Source organism: Cryptotermes secundus, unplaced genomic scaffold (genome assembly GCF_002891405.2).
Source record: "Cryptotermes secundus unplaced genomic scaffold, Csec_1.0 scaffold407, whole genome shotgun sequence".
NCBI lineage: Eukaryota > Metazoa > Arthropoda > Insecta > Blattodea > Kalotermitidae > Cryptotermes > Cryptotermes secundus.
The window spans coordinates 2,385,318-2,409,207 of record NW_019741981.1 but is presented as its reverse complement, the minus strand read 5'-3'; the positions used below and the strand labels follow the sequence as shown (position 1 = coordinate 2,409,207).

The following is a 23,890-nucleotide window of genomic DNA, read 5'->3' as shown; positions in this document are numbered from 1 at the left end:
GCTATAATTCTCATCATCCCAATTGCATCCCTGGTTCCTTTTCCTCTTCTAAATCCAAACTGATCTTCTCCAAGTATATCCTCTATTTTCCTTTCAATTCTTCTTTTAAGTGTCTTTGCTATTATCTTTGCTGTATGTGCAATAAGGCTTATTGTGCAATGGTCACTGCATTTTGCAGTTTTTGTCTTTTTCTTTAAGGCAATCATTGTAACTTCTGTAAAGTCCTTGGGCCACTCTCCACTTTCATATATGGTGTTCATTAGTATGACTATCATAATTTGTAATAAAAAGTTTTTTATTCTTTACAACAAATAATAGAATAGAAAAAATATATTGTGATTTCAGTGGCAATATTTCCAATTTTTTAAAAAGAGCCCTACATGAAGTCCTATTTCCATGACCTGTCATTATACGTACAACTCTTTTTTGCAGCTTAAGGAGTTTATCGCTGCTAGATGATAAACCCCAAAATAAATACCATAAGCTAAAACAGAATGAAATAAAAATAATAGATCATTGTTAATGAAATAGAGGACATATAGGGTTTAACTGCTCTAATAATATAACACACTCTGGTTAATCCCTTCATAAGCTTATCTGTGTGCAAATTCCAAGTCAATGTATCAACTATTATTAAACCTAGAAATTTAATGTTGCTTGTGAAAATGACCATCTAATTTTATCATACAAAGCAATGGAGGTATTGCTTCTTCTGTGACATTATATTTATGTGAAACTGGATTTTCTTCTGTTCGTGACTTGAAAATATGGTCATCTATCTATCTGTCCAACTCTGCCTATCACTCTAAGAATCTTTATATCTATCTATCAGTCAGTCAATCAAGCTTTTATCCACTACCATTCATTAAAAAAATACTATAGATGATCAACTTTACATAATTTACCTGCTTAGAGCATCACAGTGACCACTTTCAAAACTCAGTGGTTCCTGAGCATTGAACAGTGGTGGACTCATCTGTTGGGGCCAACTGCATTCAGATTGCTTGATGGCTTAGTAACCAGACAAGAGATGGAAAGAAACAGAGTGAAAAATGAATAACTCTGTGCAAAAGGATTTAATGAATAACATTGTTACTACCATTATGTTTATTGTAATCATTAATGCATTTTCAGTGTGTCTCCTTTAAACCACATAATTTAATCTGTCTCTACTTCCACACTATTATATGTTTATTTTGACTTGTATAAGATACCAGTGTTATATTGCTTAAATGTGTCATGTGCCCTTTTTATGTCCCATACAAAACGGCAGCCAGTTCACAAGATGTATTATAACAGTAATAGTAGTAGTCAAGGAAGTGTTGTTCAGAGTAGGAGGCATAATATTATCAGTTTTAAAAAGATATTATTTAATGGAAGCAATGACATTATGGAGAACATGAAGACATTTTTAAGGTGATGGTGACTTCATCAATGTAAGTGAGATTCTTGTCTTCAAGAAGTGTGTCCTTTCCACAGTAATTCCAGCTGAAAAGAAAATAATAATTAATAATCTCACCCAATATAAATATGTATTCTGGAATATGAAAACAAAATAAATTCAACTGCATATTTGATTGCAAGAATTAAATTGTTTACTAAAATTTAATTTATTCAGCAGATTTAATTTGATTTGAGACAGGAACTAGCAACGAACTTGAAACTTGAAACTTCTTCACTTCTTTTCCTTGTCCACCAAGCCTGGGAAGATTTATTTATATATATGACATGAAGCAGAAAAATTTTATATTATTCAGATTAGAGGAATCTTGTAGTAATAAATAAAAAATTACATTCATTTGAAAATTAAGAGCAGATTAAATATGGGTAATGTTTGGTACCATTCAATATAGACCTTTGTTTTTTTTTACTCTTGCCTAAAAACATAAGATTAATATGTATAAAACTATAAATTTGCTTCTAGTTTTGTACAGGTGCAAAACTTAGTCTCTCACGTTACTGGAAGAACATAGATCTTAATGATCAGTTCAGGCATTGAAGGTTGCTTTCAATACAGAAATTCTGCATATTAAAGAAAAGCTTACATAGAAAACAATATCCTCACTAAATTTTACAAATATTGTACCAAATATTTTTTACCTAGTGATCATGGAAGTTTATATATTTAAAATTAATCTCGACTTTTAATTCTGCTTCAACAGTACCACATACATTCCAAAAGTAAATTTTATTAAGCAGTTCTTTGGTAATGATATGTATTTTATTTTGTGCATAGAAGTTAATGGCCCATTTCGTAATACCTAATTTGGAGGCTCAGGAGATCTCTTCCTACCTTCATTACAGTTTTGTGTCTCCTAAGCCTACTGTGGGCCATTTTTAGCTTCTCTCTTCTGCTGCAACTGACCAATAAGCATAAGCTCCCAAACATAACCATCTGGATCATTGGAGTTGTAAAATCATCTCAGATTCAGAAGGTTCTAAACCATAATTCTAACATTACAAGTTATCAGAATCTGTATACTGTATATAACATGATAATTTTTGGAATTTTAGCTCTCTGAGATGAATTTCCCATTCAGCTTAATCATAATTCCTAATTGTTTATATACAGCATAATACCGTATTTACGCGTGTATAGGCCGCAGCACAATTTTCAGACAGAAATTATAGAAAAAATAATTTTCTTGGAATATTATTTCAGGAGTAGAAATTATTCCGAAATTTGGCAACGTTTAACATTCCTAAGTTCGCAACTAGCGAAAATAACGGTACTGCTCGGAACAAAGGCATTGCGGGGGAGAGTTATAACCTTTTCGCCTTTACTTGACTTGCCTGGTTAGTTCTGAGTGAAACATGGGTCGAGTAAGAGCAGGTTATACGTCTAAATTTAAACTTCAAGTGGTGCGTTACGCACAAGAACACGGAAATCGAGCAGCATGGAGAAAATTCGACGTTGACGAAAAAAATGTGCGAAGATGGATACTAACGAAAGATGCCCTTGAAAAAACGTCACAAAATCTACAATCTTTCCGCGGAAAGAAAGCTAAATTTCCAGAACTTGAAAATAAACTTTTGCGATACGTGCGTAATACACGTAATAATACTAATTATGAATATATTTTTTTAAAAATGAAGTGTGATTTCGAATATTTCGAATATAAGCCGCACCCCAGTTTTCCTCTTGAATTTCTGGCAAAAAATGTGCGGCCTATACATGCGTAAATACGGTACATACCACAATTTATGTTGAATGATGAATTTCAGGTGGGGCAGTAATTATAAAATTTCAGGAAAATTATTGATCAAGAGCAGGTTACAAAATTAACTTTACTTCATATCTAAACTTTAATTTTAATCATCATAAACATATTCTAAGATCATTAACAGTTTTTAAATTTGCTGTCTGCACACCTCTGTTACAGAGTGCTCAAAGAATATCCTAGACTAGTAAAAGTCATAAGAATTGTATGAAATGGTTTCTACACACATTAATTTGTCTTGTTAAATACATATCATCTCATACAATAGACATAATCCTGTATAACTGAACTGTAAGAAAAAGGAACTATGGTAACTATGAGGCCACGCCATAGCTCAAGCAGTTAATCACTGGCTTCCACCCGTGGCGGCCTGGGTTCGATCCTGGGTCTGGTCAAGTTGGATTTGTGGTGCACAAAGTGATGCTAGGGCGGGTTTTCTCCGAGTACTTCGGTTTCCCCTGCCAATCTTCATTCCACCAAATTCTCCATCATCATAATCACGCGGGGCAGGCTACAATAGGCCAATCAGCGGCTACTGTGCTGAGTGGACCCAGTTGGACTCTACCCCCCACTAAGCAAATAAAAAAAAAAGGTAACTGTAATTGTTCCAGGCCAGCATCTGTACCATTATACCAGACCTGAACAGGCACCATCTTTTATGTTAGTAATTGCTGAAAACAAGTATTAAGATAGAGTTTATACCTGTTTCCATAAGCATCTGCAATTGACACTTGGTCCAGATATATTTTTGGAGAGATAGGAGTTACATCATCTTGCTCTGTGTTTGGTGCTGTGGTAGTTATGGCTTGGAAGCTAAGAGACTGGTAGCCGAGTGTTGCCTGCACTGTTGGAGTGATGTCAGGTTTAAGTGTTCCATACTCTGCAGCTGCCAAACCCAACATCTTGCGACCCCCTCGTACCACATCCAAGAACCTGGTAACATTTGTGGTTTTGTATTGCTAACAAGTAATGTAGCACACTAGGAGAGACTTAAACTAGTTTTTATATGCAGTATTTGATGATACAAACAAACAAATAGAAAAACAAAGGCCAACAAACATTAGCAATTATAGAGTGCACAGTGACAAGGATCTCATATACAGGGCATCAAAGGAGGAAAGGTCAATATTCTGGGAGGTCATTGTATCAGTCATTCTGAGCAAAGAAATCATATATGTACGTGTCTTATTCCTAAAGGTTTATGAGCTAGAACTATTTCACTGTATAGTAGTTTGGATTTGGCACCAAATATAATTCTTCCCTTCTGCCAAACTGAAACATACCAATGCCCAGGACCAAAAAGTGGTTTGGGGTAGGAAAATATTTTAAACAATACACACACCAAATAAATATAATAATATAATAATATAATTGGTTGAGTGAAATAAAAATACAAACTGTCCCAGATGAGGACGGCACAACGTAAAAGCGTCCACCACTTCGTCGTTAATTTAGCAAACCAAAAAGTTCAAGAAATAATTTGGGGACGAGACAAGCACCAGACTCTTCCACGGCGTGCAGCAGAATCCCCTTGCAGTGTTCAGACGAGCCTCCTAGTCCCTGGTGAAAGGATGAAGGGCGCAAGCGTAGGGCAGGTGGAGAGGGGGGAAAGGAATGAAGGGGGGGGTCTAGTTGAGGGACATGGCGGTAGTTTCTGACGTTACAATACTGAGCCACTGTCTGAAACACGTGAATTGGTGTGAAGCGTCAGTTGGCCATTGTGACTGTTGATAGTGTTCTGGTAGGGGTGTTGAGAAAAATGCTGCACATCTTCACAACTGCTGAATATGCTGATATGTTGTACATTTATGGGTTCTGTGATGCTAGTGCCACTGCTGCTGTTGAAGAATACCATCAACAGTCTCCTATGTACAGAATTCCAGATCATAGAGTGTTTCTCAAAGTCTTCAATACATTGCATGAATGTGGTATGCTTCCCCAGTGCTCATGTTTCATTTGAACGAGCACATCAACAATACAGGGAGGAACAGGAAAACATTCTTGAAATGGTATAGTGCAGCCCTACTACTAGCACACAAATACTTTGCTACATGTCTTGGTGTTTCATGAACAGGTGTATTGCGAATATTGCATGATGACAACCTGTATCCATTTCACCCATAGTGTGTGCAAAATCTACACCCAGGAGACCGTGCCATGTGTCTAGTATTTTTCGTTGGTTACATACTAATTGGCAATTGCTTCCATTAATACTGTTCACTGATGACGCTACTTTCAGCTGTAAGAGACTCAACAACATATGTAGCTCGCATCGATGGTCTCGTGACAAACTACTTGGTATTATGGAAACATTCAATGTCGTTTCTCTATCAATGTGTGGTGTGGTATAATCAATAAAACGTTGATTGATCTCGTTATATTAGACGATCATATGACAGGACATAACTATATAGACTCTCTGCAAAATGGATTACCAGAACAACTAGAGGATGTTCTTTTGGTTACACAGATTGCTATTTACTTTCAGTATAATGATGCTCCTTCTCAATATACCAGACTTATGATGCAACACCTCAATGACACTTTCTCTAATCAGTGGATTGGTCATCTCAGTTTCATTAACTGGACACCAAGATCTCCAGATATACCCCCATTAGATTATTTTTTATACAGTTGATTGAAGAGTAAAGTGTACAGAAGAAAATTGGATACACGAGACAAACTGCTTGATCACATAATGAATGTTATTGCCCATGCTAGGGAACATCAAGATGCTCTCAGATGAGCAACAGACCATGTCCCTACATGAGCTGCAAATTGTATTGATGCTGATGGTGGAATTTTTAGAAATGTATTGTACAAGGTAAACTGTACCAACTTTGTCACTTGAACAAAACATTCTGGTATTAGAAACAGTATGTAATATTTCATTCTTATCAACAACTTTGGAACTGTATAGTGAAATAACTCTATTTTGGAAACCACCCAGAATAGGACACATGTACATATACACTTTCTTCCTCAGAATGACCAATACAATTACCTCCCAGGATACTGTCCTTTCTTCCTGGGACACTCTGTATTAGCATTATGAGAAGGGCAGAAGGAGTACAATGTACGATATTCCAATGAGTACATACATTGCTATGCAATAGGCAGATAAAAAGCACAGTTAAAATAATATAATGAATATTTCCCGATTAACTACACTAAATGATTTCAATAATTGCCTGTACTCGCAGTGTATCCTGAAATTTGTAGAAGTGTTTCCGTGAGTCAACACCATGTGAAGAATTCCTCGAGTATTTTGAGTCTTCTCTGAAACCATCACAGTAGCACGGAGTTGGTCACCTAGGAAACAAAATGAGTGAGAAGTTGAGTATTCATACGGACTCTATACCATGGTTACTGCGATTTATAATACATTTGTGAATAACAGTACATTTCGTTTTTAAAAGCATATGTGATAATGTCACATGACTGAGTGTGACTATAGATGGGATTGGATTGATAAATGGATTTATTGAACCCTTACAGATCGTAACTACAAGTAACTAGGGAACTATCACTAATTCACACACTCTGTAGTTCAATATAGCATGTACTAAATTTTTTCAGTCTGCTGTGTCTTCACCTTGCCTGGTGACAGATCCTCTCTTTTCATGCTCAAGTTCTTCCCGGCTGGTGACTGTCCCACAACTCACTCATTGCTCCAACTGACTAGCTCCCAGGCTGGTGGCCATCTCACACCAACCTCCTACTCTTGTCACTGCTGTCTCAAGACTCCTCTCACAGCCAAAGTCAAAGTCAAAGTTATGTTATGACCGACAGTCAGTCGGCCAGTCTGTCTTGGAATAAATGACCCATCTGGGGCTCAAGACCAGATTTTTATTACTGTCAGACAATTGCACATTTGTTGATAGGGGGCACTCTCTCTGATGAGAGGACAGGTCTATCCTTTGCCAGAGTCACAATCAGCAAGTAATAAGTCTGTTATCAGTATGTACAATTTACATTTTACATGTTATTAAATGTATGTATATGCAGCATATACAAGGCCTCTGACAGTCCAGGCTCAGCACAGCAGATCATGCCCAATCATTAGTAGCTCCTGCTGCAACAGCAGTCTAGTCACTTGAATGGTCATATGCTTGACTGCCGCAAAATTTAGGCCTTTTATATTTCCTGTGCCAGGGATGCCTTGTCCAATGTTGTGAACATTTGCATTTTCATGATTTTGTATGACTTCTGCTTGTTGCTTGCATAATTTTGTTATATTTTCATATATGTATGGAAGTTTGAAAGCCATGTGTAAATCGTGAACCAATGTGCACCTTGGAAAATTTCCAGTGGTGCAGAGAACTCTGTTTTGCAGGCACTGCATAACCTGCACAGAAAATACCGCCTCCAACAGTTTCTCCATCATTGTGCGCATTTCTCTTGCGGCCATTACCTACCAGTGGCTGTTTTATAGCTGCTTATTTCGCAGCCATTACCTAGTAATGAGTCTACATATCACATTGCTCCCTTCTGCAGGCCATTCTTCAGGAATAGTCTACATGTGTACCGCCATTTCTTCTTTTCCAAGGGCTGTGCTTGTGACATCTGTGATAGCCCTCGCCTTCCTTCCTCGTGGCTTGGTTCTTACAGTGTTTACTCTCCAACTGCTCCAACTGCCCCCTCCTTAAGGTCGCTCATCCCCAGCAGTTCTCTGGTAAGGTCTGAGTCAGTCCATTTGTGCCATCATGGTCTTCTTTTTGCAGTCGGTGAGGGGAAAAATTTCCAAGAGTGATTGATGCTCCTACATCTCTGGCCCTTAAGCTAATAGCAGTTGTTCTTTTGCTTGGGCGATGGCAGGCTCCTCCACAATGTCTTTACACTCATTTTCGATTCCTCAAGGAAGACTTGGCTGCTAACTTGACGGCCTCCATTCAAGTAATTTGTCCAAGGGCCTCATAAAATATCTCCTTCCTTCTCAGACACAGCTCCCATCTCAGGCCTCGATCCATTATGTGATTGTTGCATTTAGATCACGACCGACATCTGTTCTCAAACGTCCATCCTGTAGGGGTTCCATGTACAATATCATCCTTGGTGTGATTTTTCTGTCATCTCTTCTTGACCGTCTGTCCTTTATGACTGTGTCCCTTACACCATGCAGGAAGGGCACGGTGAGTTATCCATATGCGGATTGTGACTAACTTCTTCCAGGACCCACCATCTCCCCGGGTCCATGTTTTCAGCTGTCGGGGTACCCTACAGCTAGATGCCAGTCCCCATATTGGTCCTCCAGTGCTCCAGTATTTTCCACTACGACCTCTTTCTTAGGGACTTCCTGATGCTCTGCCACAAATTTCACCTCCACTGGAGTTAGCCTATTACTCTTCAGACAGGCCTCCATCACTTCTTGGCAGGCCATCATCTCTTTTCGCCAGGCGTTCATACTGTCTTCCACCCTTTGCTGATGGGCGTCCAACTTGGCTAAAGCTAGAATATAAAAGATTTAATTTGTCTGTGCTTACAGTGTACTCGTACTTATATATTTGCCAAATACAGAGTAAAACTTAATTTGGTTAGCATATTTTAGGACAGGCTGCTAAAATAATATTAAGTTTAATGCAATTTTGTTGGAATAAAATTTCAATCTATGCACATATTTTATCTACACTTCAATATGTTTTAAATTTATGTAACAACTCTGTAATGTATGAGAAAGTGGGACATCCCTTTAACATCTTCTCCCTTATGTCACACACAATATGTTATAAATATGTGCCATTATTGTATTCTCAGTATACCTGACTCAAAGAAAATGCCACTATCTGATCTGATTTTATGACAGTATCATCATTAAAATTTATTTGAAAGAGGTTCCTATACATAGGTCACTTAATTCAATATGTATTGTCATGTGTAGTGTAGTTCACATGATAAAAATAACAGGTTCCAGTTCAGATGATTATATTAATTAGCACTTCTGTTACAAGTTCTCTTAATCACACTCAATTATAATGCCAATGTTATTCTACACACTTTCAGTTCGCCATTGCACTTACACTATGATTCTCCATCTTCACTAGTCGTCTCCTGACAATGGATCTCAACACAGAAACTATCACTTCAAATCACTATGAAGTCTTCTTGTTATTTCGCCTTCAATCACTTTGTACTCCTCTGTCCTAATCTGCACTCAATTAATCTTCACAATTCACTAAGGACATGATCCAATCTCATCCTTGCACTTTCAACTGCTGAACCCTCCTGGACTATCCTTAGCTGCAAGCAGACTTGAGTATAAAGCCACGGCATGGACAATGCAGTAAACATAGTTCTGTTGTTGCATAGCACAGACCACACAGAAAACAAGTCACGTGATGGCTATCTTGACATTCCATTGGCATACTGACTCTTGCCTAGCAACAAGCTATAAACATCCATCCTATTGTTATGTGCACATATCGCAGAGTGTTTATTGAGCCATTGCCTGGCAATATATTGACATGTCACGATATATTATTAATTTTTAATACTGTTTTCTTAGAATTAAGATGTTTGAAACTGTGATACCTGCAGCACCTATAAATCTATAAAATTTGGGTTCTGGCAAACCTATAGAAAGGAAACTGTTATCATCAGTTACTTCTCTACATATTGTATTCATATACCACATACTAGTACACATTTCAACATTAATGCAAACAGTTCATGATTCGGAACTTATCTATTACAAATGAGGATGATATTTAATAATGGTACGAGCAGATCCAGGTAATCTTACCACAGAAAGGGCTGGAATCTCTTGTGACCAAATATAAAGCTCCTCTTCCTCTTGACTTATCTGCATTGATACCCATCATCCCACATGGCTCTGCAGAAGGCCCATTTTCTCTTGCACATTTCTGTAAGGTGGAATAGCAGTTCCCTTGCAGAAAGCTTGGTAGTCCACCATGACATGGGTATGCCATAAATTGACAACCTCCAGGTCGTTGGCTGAGACTCTCTACAAAGAATCTCCATGCCCGTACATGACTGCAAGCTATATCAATATCCAGAGATCCTTCTGCAACAATCCAAAAGCTTAACATTTGGTATTGATAATGAAAAGACTGAAAATTATCTTATTAAAAACACTATAAAACATATTTGGTGTCATGTAATTAAACTAACACTCCTGTAGCAGAATCTGAATGTTCATCACTGTCATTAGACATGATCTTGATCCAGTTCCATCAACTCCCATCCTCACGATCTCTTTTCCCAGGAACCATCTTAATCTTACCTTAATAACCTTCTCAGTATCTCAAGTAGAAGTTTACTGAGCTGTTTCTTCACAAATATTCTGTAATCATTTTCTGTATTCCCATTCTGGCTACATGTCTATCCACTGTAACCTTCAATAGATTTTGCTATATGTGGGACCTGTGTAAATCATGAAGTTCTTTCAACTATAATATCCTAAATTATAATTTTTTCATCCTTCTCAGGCCCATATATTTTCCAGAGCCATCTGTTTTCAAAATTTTATATTTTATGTTCCTTCCTTAAAGGAGGGGAACATGTTTCATACTCCCATTAAGTATGCAAATTAAAAGTGGTTTAATTTTCTGATTTTATCTCATATCTTGTGTGATATGAGCCTATATATCTAGTAGAATAGATCTGTAAGATGGCTCTTTCAGCCTAATTTATCTACTATCATGATGTCTATTTGGAGTGACTGGGATAAAACTGGATATCTAGACCATAGCTAAGTTAATCCTTATATTTTCTTAGTGACCACCGGTATGTACATAATTTTATCTCATCCAAGTTACTGTCCTTAGTTTTTGTTCCAGTTAAATGATCCACTTCTGCATGTCTCACCAAAATGGCTGACCACAACAGAAGCTCTTCCATCACTGCATCCTGGTTGTTCTCGCCCACCATTAGGAAAAAAGTCAACATGACCAAGTGGTTGAAGCAACCCAAATCCATCAGTCCAGAATGGGCTCCCATCAGTATGAATTACATCTACAAATTCTGCATCATTTTTGTCAAGTTTGCGTTCGGGTTCCACAACGAATTTGGATCTGAAAATGGGAGATGCTGGATCCAAACCTTTGAACAGAAAAAAAACGAAAGAATATGATGAATATGGAAAGACCACTGCACAATTAACTAATGTGAAAGCTTATAATTTTCTAACTTCTTTGAAACAGTTTGTTTGTTGGTAAGTTTTTCTATATAAATGTATACCTAGTGTTCCTCTTAGGTTCCTTTCATTCCAGGCCTAAACATGTAACTTTCACTTCCACACTGGTCTGCTATATTGATTTAATCAATAGTGATGTTTCTCCGTTTTTGTAATTTCTCTTGGGATAAGACATTGGAGTTTTCCATGGCGGTGGTTATTTAGATAATGGTTTTCCATGTGTGACGCCATACAGCCTTTTAGACAGATAGCAATGAAGATCCCCGAAGATGGAGGCAGAAAGATCCTCCAAGACTTTGGTATCCGTTTACAAGGCTACATGGTATCACAATCCAGAAACCCACAATGTAACTATAGAATACCAGGTGATGTACGAAGTCTGAAAACCCAGTAATTCTGAAGAACTAAACAATTAGGTATTTAACAGGCTGAAGGTTATATAATAACACATCTAAACTAAATTTATAATTTAGAAGTGAAATGTGTATGTGTAATGTGCTGTACATGTTTTTGTGTATCGGAAGCTGGAATAGCACAGTTGGTATAGTGACTGGCTACGGTCTGGGCAGCTGAAATTTTGGAGTTCAAGTCCTGGTATGGGCAAGATTTTTCTCCTCTCCATATCTCCCAAACCGTTTAGGGGACCATTCAGACTCTTATCCAATGGATACCGAAGGCTCTTCCCTGGGGATAAAGCAGTCAGAGCATAAAGCTGAACATTAAGATCCAACCAGTGCTGAGGTAAAGAATACACGGATTTAATTTTTCACTCCCTTATATGTCTTCATGGTGTAGTGCTTAAATAGTTATGCATAGGGACAACTTTACCTTTACCTTTATATGTACAATATACAAGTATTAACGTCATTGGCATCTTTGGCTTCCCAATCACCACTTTTCTCTTTCCATTAATTTTCCTATGGATCTATTCTCTGTCACTGTATCACAGATTCTTTCCCTGTATCTAACCATCAGACTTCTCTTATTCTTCATTTCTTGGTGTATACACAAAAGAACTTATGTTGGGCCATCTGTTATTTGCAATTCTTTGGACATGTCCACACCATATAAATTGTTTTCTTTTACATAATCCAGAATTTTGTTTTATAAGTACATATGTTCCATGATTACATAATTTTTATTGGCATATTTCCTCGATATTCTTGTTGATTGTCTCTAAATATCCATTTCTACTTCCAGTAATTCTTTTATTTTTTGTCCTTTAAATGCTTTATTTCCAAACAATATATTACAGTATTTGTATTAGTTGTGCAAATGGATTCTTTGTCCCATAATTGACTATTCATTGCTGAGATAGCACATTGTTCCAGATTTATTCTATTCTGAATTCCTAAATCATGTATTGTATCATCACTGATTTTTATCTCGAAAATATTTACAGAGTGCTTGATAAAAACCTTTCCTTCAAGTGACAGATGGTGTTTAGGTTTCCAAATTGATAGATCTTTTATGTAATATGAAGCAGTAAGAAAGAATGGAAACTATATGTGTGAAAATTCTTAGATCATAATTGGAAGTAGCTCTGAAAAAAGACTACAACATAAATAAACAGGAAGCAACCTATAAACTTCAAACATAATTGACAACATTAGAAATTATGAATCAAATTTGTGACAGCATGGAGAGAGAGTTTAGGAAGAGGGGAGTCTCAAATTTAAGAAGATATTCTAGAGATGGAAAGAAAATATAACAAGGAAGACAAAGGAGTAGATGGAAAGAGCAATTTAACTTCTGAATTTTGGAATGGGCTTCAGATCATACAAACTTTGAGGAACTTACCAGTAATCCTGCCAACTTTCACTTGCAAGCGGGTAAGTAAAATGTGGGATGCACAAGCTGCTATGTGGGCTCCAAGGCTGAAGCCAACAATATGGATATCAGAGGGTCTCACCCCTAAGGTCATCATATCAATAAGAAGCAAGCCTGTCTGTCTCCCCACCAGTTCTGTGTTCGCCACTGCCTGGGAGTAAGAAGGTCCAGAGGCACCTTTCTCCCAGTCTACTGCTATCACATTCACATCACCCTAGAAACAAAGGGAGCTTGTAGGTAACAGATTTGCTATTTCATTTATTTGTCTGTAACTTAAGGTACTATCCCAGAAATTGTCTGGAGGACAGGAGAACTGTGAAAACTTAGGTCATGACAGATAATGCCTTGGCTGATAATCAAACTTATTACCTCGTGAATATAAGTCAGAGAATTACTACAGCTTGAGCCTTCATCAGTTAAATCAAGTTGTGATTTTATTGACACTGATAGAAGCAGCACAGGGAGTAAAAAGAGTATATCCAATGGCATAAACACATTTTTCAAATGCATTCTTTACAACTATTAACTTTTTGGAAATTACCCATTGTCCTACTTTCATTTAAAACAACATTTTGGAACCTGAAATCTCCCTCTGTTGCAAGGCAAAAAGTCTACTCACTTGAGCCCAAATGAGCAGGCTTTCTAGCCGAGAATAGTGGCAGAGGCAGTAGAGGCCAAATGAATAGGCTTTTTATTTGAGGATAAAGGCAGAGACCAGTCTCTGAAACGTCGTTTTAAATAAAAATAGAATGATGGATGTCAAAGAAGTCAGTAATAGTATTAGTATATCATAGTCATAAAATTTTGATCATTTTTGCTTATTGGACTTTATGTTCATATACTGCATATAAATCTATTGCTAAACTAATCATACTCCTGAATGAAAACATGTTTTTTTCTTATATTTTGTCAGTATCAAAAAATATTTAAAACAAATTTTATAGATTATAATGAGATCTCACATATAAAGCTATAGAAATCCATCAATTGTAACTAATTTAGTTATTAAATAAGTAAAATCTTTTTGCCTTATATGTTTCAGCCACTAGTGGCGACCATCAGGAGGTAACCTAACATATTGTGACTGGTTGCTCAAAGAATTAAGATAAGGAACCAGAAAACCCTGTGTAACACAATCAACAATAGAACTTCGGTTACTTAGTAGCAAAGGTCTCAATAATCACGACAAGAGATGAACTACTGAAAACATCTCCTAGGCAACGGATATAGAAAGAGGCAGTTACATCGGAGACACAAAAAGAGAACACTTCAAGGAGGTGAGCTCCATATGGTTCGACTAGAACCTACCTCAGGGAGATAACTGACCAGAAGGGAACAAAATATGACAGAAGAGTACAGAAGGATAAAGAAGAGAATGTTACAGAGGCTAGTGCAAGATCAAGATAACAGTGAGAGATTTGTTATGCAGAAAGAATCAAATATGTAAACTGTTGTAATTAAGTGAAATTGTAATACAGATGCCTAATAAATCCAGCCAATGAAATCTATAACTCACAATATCAGTCACATTTACCTCCTACAAGGAACAATATAAAACAAGCTCTTGACATATGTTTTAATTGTCCATAAGCAGTGAAGGAACTTGTGGTAGTTGTGAATATTAAGACTAAAAAGTTAAAGCATCTTGAAGTACGTTAAAATGTAATGTATAGTTGATTGAAGGATGATGTAGTAATGGCCTCTGTAATGATTCATAGTGTTGGCTGTGCAGAATTTTATTGATTTATGTAACATAGGCTGTGTGTTCTTCTGTATACTTGTGTAGTGTGGATCCCGGTTGATAGATGTCCATCATTAGAAGCCCAAACGTTATCACATAATCCACAATAATGCAAACAACATTAATATACATTTTACATTTTGTATAGGTCTCTGTATGATTGGTTGTCTTTTAGGTAACTGATTAATTTTTATTTGAGCTTCATGTGAAATTGTCATTGTATCAGATGTGAGTGGACCCAAATTCAATTTTTTCAGCAACATTTGGTGTAAAAAAACAATGTGAATTATGTCAAGATCTGCCAAGTACATTTCAGAAAACGAAACACGTGGAGGTAGAAGACTCCCTATTCTACACCAATTTAATCCGGGGACATAAAAATGTGATTATGACTGTATGGAAGATTTATATCATGCATTAACATATGTATGTCAGTTTTCAGTGATCTCATTCGTTCATTCATTCATTCACTTCCTTTATTTTCTATATATCCATACAGGTAAAAAACCTGGGATGTGGAAATAGTCTCTTGGATAATAGATGTGTCCAGATAGATGTAATAAATTACATGAGTTACATAATTAAAATCGCATATATTAGTCAATTAATATAGATAATAAAATAAAAAATTAATACAATTTTAATTAATAAACATAATTTAAAAAGAACATTACTATAAAAAATTAAAATTAATACAATTTCATTTAAATTACCTAAATTAACTGAATTAAATGCATTACAAACTTACACACTTATGACCATTTATCTTTCCTTCCTTCTTTCCTTATTTCATTTTCTCATAAATCAAAATACATTGATACAGAACTCGTCAATGTTACTCACCATATTTAGGAATGCGTCCACACCGAAAAGAGCCCCTCTGTCTTTACCACTACCCCTAAACCCATGAATGATTATTTTGACAGGTCGCTGAGTGTCAAAATTTGAGTATAGTATGGACCGTTGTCCTTCTCCACTGGAAATAATCTGAACATCATCAGTATTTAATGTTGCCGCATGGTTTATGATGGTCCCATTTTGTCGAGTGAAAAGCATAAATGTTGTGCCAACAGTTTCTGGTGATTCAGGGAACTTCTTAAGTGGCGAAATCTTTCTTGGTACTGTGAAACATCCAACATCATCTGGAATGATAACATACAGTATGTGGTAAAGATACAGTGGTTCTCCGTGTAGTGCTTTCGGTTTATATATACGACATATCAAACCATGCAATCCAGGATAGCTCAATCTATATAGAGACAAAGCTATGGGCTGGGCAACCAACGAATCAGGGTTAGACTACAGACAGAGGCAAGATACTTTATGCAGCGTCCAGACCGACTCTGGGGCTGTCTTCTGTTCTGTAGGAATCGAGAACTGTTTCCATGGCAGTAAAGAGGTCAGAGCGTGAAGCTGACCAATCACCTTCTTCTAGTGCCGAGGTTAAGCACGAGTGAAGCTATACAGTCCTTCCCCCGTATGTCTTCATGGCATGGTGCTTAATTAAGGAAAGGGACAACTGTGCGTTTTACACAGCAACATGTTTAAAACAATTCTGATTATAATGATATTCATAAGTCATATTAAGAGGTAATTCTTGCTTTTTTATTGTTGGTGTTCAACGATTCTATCTAAGGGGCATGCAAAGCAAGGATCATATTGGACCAATACGAACTAAAACGAAATTCACTCTACAGCTTTTCATCAAAATCTGCTAAATAATTCCGGAAATCAAATACCCAACGAATGTACACCATCTCCACATTTCATATGTTCATTACATGTACTTCGTGAAAAACGAAGAATGATTATTCGTTCATTGCAATTTTTAAGGGAAATGTTTCAGAAGGCATAAAAGTCGGATGTAGGAAGGCTGTAGACAATTTCTGTTACTTGAATGGCTGGACTGAATACCAGCTATAGTTAGAATGACTGACGTGCGACAAAAGTGCACACTTCAAGGAAATCTACACAATGTTACAGGCCAATATTTTGTGTCATCGGATAAAAGCTGTACGTTCTTGTGAGATGGATCTACCCTTGAAAGCTTCGTAACAAACCACATGGAAACTGCCTCGCTATTTCAACTTATTCATGTTTCCACTTCACAAGACATTACGGGGGAAAATAATAGAATATCTGCATTATTAACGCGCACTGTATGAAGGTTACATTCAACATCACGCTCATGTCCCTTTACCCCGGTTTAAATAAACTTCAGTGATCACTGGTCTGGATGAATCTCATAGGCAGTCAGGACATCAGAGAGAAGATAAAAACTGCTAACCTTTGCAGGAGTCAAATGGAAGAATAAATATCTTGACAAATAGTTTGCATTTAAAATTATATTAAAACCAATAACACGATAAAATAATAAACATCTTCCACTAAAACAAACTACCCGAATACACTAGGAGTATGTGGGCTACAAGTTGTAGATCATTGGTGTAAAAAGTTGATATACTACTACAGGATATTATTCATGATGGCTATTCTACAGGAATGGTCTTTGACGCTTTCACTTTGGTAGAATTGAGCAACAGAAAAATATGCTTTAAAGAGCTTTCACTACTCTTGACCTAAGCAACATGTTGTAAGCTAACAGCCAAACGAAGCATAGGAATTATCGTCAATTCTAAACTGAAGGTCAAATCATTCGTATTATAAATTTTATGTTTTCTGTTAATTGACCTGCTTTCGAAAGTGTTGGTTACCAGAATATATTAAACTCTCTTTCTCAAATATATTTTGCTCTTATTTAAAACTAACTGCAATAAGTTCAATGAAATGGTCACACAGTGAGGCTATCAAGCGAGCAAGATATAAATTACCGCTCGGTTCGCCGTTTCGAATAGGACCCACGGGAGCGTGCTTCCATAAGTTATGTATCACTGCCTGCCATCCTATCCTTCAATATAGCACTCCCTTCCTCCAATCTGACAGTTTTACCATAACCGTTGCACCAACCACTTACGACTTGAATGGCCGCGCCATAGCTCAAGCGGTTAGTCGCTGACTTCCCACCGCGGCGGCCCGGGTTCGATCCAGGGGGCTGGTCAAGTGGGATTTGTGGTGGACAAAGTGGCGCTGGGCCAGGTTTTCTCCGAGTACTTCGGTTTCCCCTGTCAATCTTCATTCCACCAATTGCTCCACAGTCACCCTCACCTATCATCTGGGGCTGGTACAATAGGCCAGAAGTGGTCGCAGTACAAGGGACTTAGTCCCACCCCATTAGCAATAAAAAAAAATTACGACTTAGAATCACAGATAAATTGAAAGACTCCACTTCATCGGGACTCGAATCCGCGACCTTCCAGCTTGTAGCATAGTGCCTCAATCAACTAAGCTACCGCGCGCCGATTCCTACCTATATTAACTCTCCTAATCACTAACATCAAAATACGTGTTGTGACATGACGTCTGAAAGCCGGAATGGTCCATTGCTAGACAAGGGCTCGCCACAAAATTAGCACATTTCCCCCTGCAACTAATAGACGCAGTAACAGAGGGACTGTTGGAGATGGTGAGCTATCTTCGGTTCGCCTCGAAGTTACAAAAGGAGAATTCGCTCGTAAGAGGGCGCCCCGCATCAATAAACCCGCAACTGACAGAAATAAGAATTTGGTCCTAAGCTCCCAGTGGATGCTTGACACCAAGACAGACTGGCCGACTGCTCGTCGGTCGTAACATAAAAAAATTTAAATCATTCGGCATTCGTAAGACAGTCGTCGTTCAAGTTAGTCATTAAGAGAACTGAGAAGGCAGTTCAATAGTTCAGTGTCCGGCTGCGGGGTGTTAACCAACGGACAAGGGCAGCTGAGAAAGTGACCGATTCCTAAATCCGAGCCAAGTCAGTCACAGTGGAAGAGAAGACACTCGTAGTCCAGTAAGGAATGCAGCGAGTCTTAGACAGACATTGATTGTGTGCTGGTATAATTGGTTGTAATTGTAATAGAAGTGTCAATAAATCCACAACCCGTTATTATCCGTCACGGAACCCCGGACATTTCACAATACTTTTCTGGGCCCTGTCATGTGGCAATTGAGTTCACAAACTTACAATTTAGTTAATAACCATTGTAATATATTTATTCAAATCTTCTTGGTCCTGCAAGGTCACCTTCACCACCAAAATTCTGCAAACATCTCTTGTTTTTACGGCCACCCTAACCTACCAGAAATTGTGGTTGTGACTGTGGTAGCAATACAAGCAGTAAGCTGCAGAACTATACGTCACAAGATTCCTGCTCCATTCTCGTCTCATTTCGTCTCTCTTTACTCCAGCTTCAGAATTTTGTTCCCAGGATTTAGTAGGCCTAATTTCTGTTCTTCCGTCAATTCAAGAATTACACTACGTCATTAATACAGCACAGTGCAAGTAACATTGTAACATCAGCAGAGCTACGAACATGAAGTTACAGGTCTATTATCTACACCGTGGCTAAACTTACTGGCCATTCTAATTGAAACTTACTGTTTGAGCGTTGCTTCTAGCGGTTGNGAGTGACATGATTTTGAAGTTCCAAGTAAATACGCCAGTTGATTAAAATTTATTGACTGGTGATATGCAGCAAATTATTCCCCCCCCCCCGGCACTACAGCCCCAGTGGGCCTAGGCCTACCTCCATGAACCTCTCCGTTCACTTCGGTGTTTCTAGATCTTAGACTTTCGGGTAGGATTCCTTGGGCGGGTGATCAGCTCGTCGCAAGGCCTCTACCTGTACACAAACACAGGAAAATGCACACAAACATCCATGCACTGAGTGGGATACGAACCCACGATCCCGGCTTCCGAGTGAGCGAAGACAGTGCACGCCTTAGACCGCTCGGCTACCGTGACCGGCTCTTTCTTCATTTACCGTGTCGAAATATAGGAAGACGCGTTTGTTAGTACAAAACAAGGCCATTAAAGAAAAGTGCAACAGTTATGTAAATAACCCGCAAACTTAATATGACTGTCAGGATATATTTTCTATCGATGTATAACTTAATTTTTTTTTAATTCGCACAGTGGTGGTTGGAGTCCAGTTGGGTCCACTCGGCACGGCGGCCACTGAGTGGCCTATTGTACCTGCCCCGGTTGATTATGATGATGGAGAATCTGGTGCAATGAACATTGACAGGGGAAACCGAAGTACACGGAGAAAAGCTACCCCAGCGCCACTTTATCCACCACAAATCCCACTTGACCAGACCCGGGTTTGAACCCGGGCCGCCGCGGTGGGAAGCCAGCGACTAACCGCCTGAGCTATGGCGCGGCCTTCTATCAATATTTAATTCGAAAATAAAAAATTTGTGCAAAGGGATACACAATTAAGTCAACAGTTTAGTCGAGTATAGGTCTACAAATAAACTATTTGCTCTATATTAATGGATCTGTATGGCGTATTTAATAAAAATTGTTGCTAAAATTGATCGAAAGTGTTCAATTCTGGTGAAAGTTGGCGAACACAGATGGAAAGACATTAAAATGGAATTTAAACAAAGAGGGTGGGGTGGTGTGGACTGGCTCCATTTAGCTGGAGAGGAGAGGAGAGGAGAGGGGGGTTCCAAATAGGGCCAGCTAATTCATGGCTAAGTGTGTGACTATTACCTTCTCAAGAACATATCTGAGGGATGGAATTAATTAGTTAATATTTACCAATTATTAATTCGCATTATTCCATCTATAGAATTAAAAGTGTAGGCCTATGCCTTAAGATTGTTCGTGATCACGTGTTTCACTTTAATGAAGCTAACAAGTTTTGTGTATGTATTTGTTTTCCTTTTTTTTGCTAATCGAAAGCATAATAGAAATATGATTAATGAAACGGACACTTTGATATTCCCATATTCTTGAACTGAACGTCGCGTAAAAACAAAGGCTGATCACTACTTCAAGCATTGATTAACACCTTTGAAGAGTTTAAAAAAGCCTCGCAAAAGTATGGGCTGTTAGTCAACGAACAAAAAACGAAATTCCTACACTCTTCTAACAAACCTCAAATAATTCAAGATCTCCGGTGCAGTGACGTAAACATAGAACAAGTCTCTCATTATAAATATTTAGGGTCTATAGTTAATTCAGATAACACAATTGAACAAGAGATTAAAGAGAGGTTAGCAACTGGAAATAAAGCATATGCTGCACATTTGACACTGTTCAAAAGTAAACTTATTTCTAAAACAGCTAAATTAAGATTATACCAGATGGTAATTCGACCAACAGTAACCTACGCCTGTGAAACCTGGACACTTAAAGAAGCCATTAAACGTAGATTTTTGTCGATCTTTGAGCCATCATGAAACTACGATGGCTCCTGGAGAATCAAAACAAATGACCAACTAGGAAATCTAATAAAAGGAAGGAGCACAGTTAACTTCATCAAAGTCCAAAGAATAAGTTGGCTTGGACACATCTCAAGGATGGAGGCTGGACGAACAGTTAAAAGAATATATGATTGGCAGCCACAGGCTGTAAGAAAGAGAGGCCGACCTAAGATCAGATGGAAAGATGACGTAAGGGAAGATCTAAAGGACTTAGGAATTTGTAACTGGATAACTCGCACATGGGGCAGAAGCAGTTGGAAGGAAATTGTTGAGCAGGCCAAAGTGTTCAAGAAATGAAGCTATTGAGCCTTATGAAGAAGAAGATCACCGCCTCTCTGTATCGTTTACTAAGAGTAGAACATGATAGACGTAGAAGAAGAAGAAGATGATGATTCTTTGTTATTAAAAGAATACATTTAATACAAGCTTCTGTACACATGCTTTTTTTCAACAGAACTGTTCAAAATGCACTGAAGATTTCAGAAAGCAGTGTTTTAAAAATAAATTTAATCATTAGTTACGAACCATAACAAACTTCTTTTCTCGCCTTCCGTGCCTGTTCCCGTTCTTGTCTTCTAGCGTTGATCCTTTCAATTCTCGCTCGAATCCCACCACCCCTCCCCCTTGAAGGCGTCAACACGGCTCCATCTGAACACAATATAACAGTAAGATAATCAACTCTATCCATTCACTTTCACTTGCAATTCGCGCAAGCAATAATACAGAATTTAAAATAAATGCAGTACCTCCTGGTTCAGCGAGAACAGCATCGTCTTCGGTTTTGAAAGATTTCAAAGCTGTTAAAGTAACAATTATAACGAACCATGAAACTCCAATACGCATACTATTCGCCATAACTCACACTATAATTGAAATACTCTTCGACTCACTTTGTTGAATAGACAAGCAAGCCACAGATTTTTGCAAAAGAACTGCGTTGTTTTCACTTTCTTCCGCGTTTAACTGCTCTCCAAGATAGGCATGGCACATGTTGTCATCTTCAGGCACTTCCCCGTACTTAAAAGTTCCGTGTTGTGTCGTATCAACTGCGCCCGGTTGCTAGAAAGTAGTGTCGTACAGACCGGATAAAGCTTTCTATTGGATCCAGTCCCGCATGTGTCGTTGCAGTGCCCACCAACGTAACTGCTTTTGTCTCACTGAAGAACTAAGATAGCTAGTTAACATGTGAGGCTGGAGAAGAAGCTCCTCGATAGCGAACTCTCTCATGTGAGGATCCCGATGTCAGTGGAAAAAAAAATTACCAAAACTCATTTCGGAAATTCCAGGATGGACCTAAATCTAGTTTTTACACCTCATTTCCCTGATATTTGTACAGCGTGATCGAAAATCGCGCAGCTCAAAGTTGATAGTTCCACTTGTTTCAAAATATTACAATTAAGGCATCGAAGTAATATTATTTATATAAAAATTACAGTGGCAGCCGGGATAGCTCAGTCGGTACAGCGACTGTCTACGGGATGAACGACCGAGGGGTCGGAGTTCGAGTCCTGATAGGATCAAGAATTTTCTCTTCTCCATGTCGTCCAGACTGGTTCTGGAGCCGTCCTATCCGGGGGTACAGCTAACTACTCACCTCCAGCTAGTGCCCAGGTCAAGAAAACGTGGATCTATACATCCACCCCCCATACGCCTTCCTGGCGTAATGTTTAATTAGTTAAGCACAAGAACAGCTTTACCTTTATAAAAATTACAGTAACGATTAGAGAAAGGTGTCAAATGATTTAAATATTATTGGAGAACACACACAGGAACAATATTGTGTTAATAAATCTATCTTCCCTTGTGAAATAAAAAATCTGAAACCGGCAGTTCTCAGACCTACACAAGGTTCATCTGAAACTAACACACACGTCCAGTGAAACATCAGAGATGAACCAGGCAGGTGCACGTAAAGCCACATTTTACAATTTCCTTCCGTTCTTTTGTCGTTAAATGAAAATTACGTGTTTTCTGCAGAACTTTTGTTCGTATCGTGACTATTCATTGGCAGCAATCTATAAATGTTATGCAGCCATGTAAATAAACCTGTCTTAAGATTTACGACACTCATGATAGTTTTGTCAGAGTATGTGGAAATTTCGCGCTATTGACTGTTACGTAAGTCTATCCGTTTTTACTTAGCTAGATGGAAGGGGTTGGAGCATTCCCCACCTCCGGGAGCAGCATTCATGTCTGTGTGACTCGTGAATCTTATACTCTTCTACTCCTGTTTCTACATTGCTTGAAAGCAACGACATGAAGGCGTACTTGTATATAGGTCATGGAGTCCGTGGGTTCGTAGCTGTAGGGACTTCAGGAGAATTTGTGCGTAGTGGCGAAGTGAACAAGTAAAGAGCCAAATACACTAACGGAAGTAGCATTAAACAAATGTGTTTTCTTTTAAATATGTCCTGATACTTAACAAGTATTAATATATAGGCGATTTCGTGTTGCTTCAACGCTTATCCTTATCCTGTTTAATGGCGATGACCACGCATTGTCGAAGTTCCGGTTCCGGACATTGTCTCCATTTCCACCTGGGGTGCATTGTTCGCGTATGTTTTCTGCTGTTCCTAGCATCTCATTTAGTCTCGCTAGGCAGAAAGAGTCTGCTGGCGTGATTTAATGTATATAAAG

At 38.1% G+C, this 23,890-nt stretch overlaps 1 protein-coding gene across 6 annotated transcripts; it reads right to left on the bottom strand.

Annotated features, from left to right (window-relative positions):
• Positions 1-278: 278 nt before the first annotated feature.
• On the bottom strand, positions 279-22,396 carry LOC111872957 (pancreatic triacylglycerol lipase). 6 transcript variants are annotated; one of them, XM_023867276.2, is made up of 9 exons: positions 22,000-22,396; positions 21,779-21,901; positions 15,788-16,086; positions 13,174-13,417; positions 11,046-11,279; positions 9,961-10,242; positions 6,413-6,533; positions 3,924-4,154; positions 279-1,488 (listed from the first exon to the last, which is right to left on the bottom strand). In XM_023867276.2, the coding sequence occupies exons 1-9, from the start codon at positions 22,106-22,108 to the stop codon at positions 1,389-1,391; spliced, it is 1,743 nt and encodes a 580-aa protein (XP_023723044.1). In that variant the 5' UTR covers positions 22,109-22,396; the 3' UTR covers positions 279-1,388. The 6 variants fall into 6 exon arrangements, with proteins under 6 accessions (XP_023723044.1, XP_023723045.1, XP_023723050.1 ...); XM_023867277.2 differs by having other exon boundaries at positions 6,419-6,533; XM_023867282.2 differs by lacking the exons at positions 21,779-21,901; positions 22,000-22,396 and adding an exon at positions 21,161-21,190.
• Between the last annotated feature and the right edge of the window lie 1,494 nt (positions 22,397-23,890).

Bases quoted from the DNA above. Each gene is read 5' to 3' on its own strand.
- LOC111872957 (XM_023867276.2), bottom strand. From the start codon at position 22,108: ATGGCGAATAGTATGCGTATTGGAGTTTCATGGTTCGTTATAATTGTT. The intron at 11,280-13,173 runs GTAAGTTCCTCA...TTCTGTTCAAAG, and splicing joins GAAAGTTGGCAGGATTACTG to GTTTGGATCCAGCATCTCCC. The intron at 10,243-11,045 runs GTGAGACATGCA...GGATTGTTGCAG, and splicing joins TGTTGTGGTCAGCCATTTTG to AAGGATCTCTGGATATTGAT.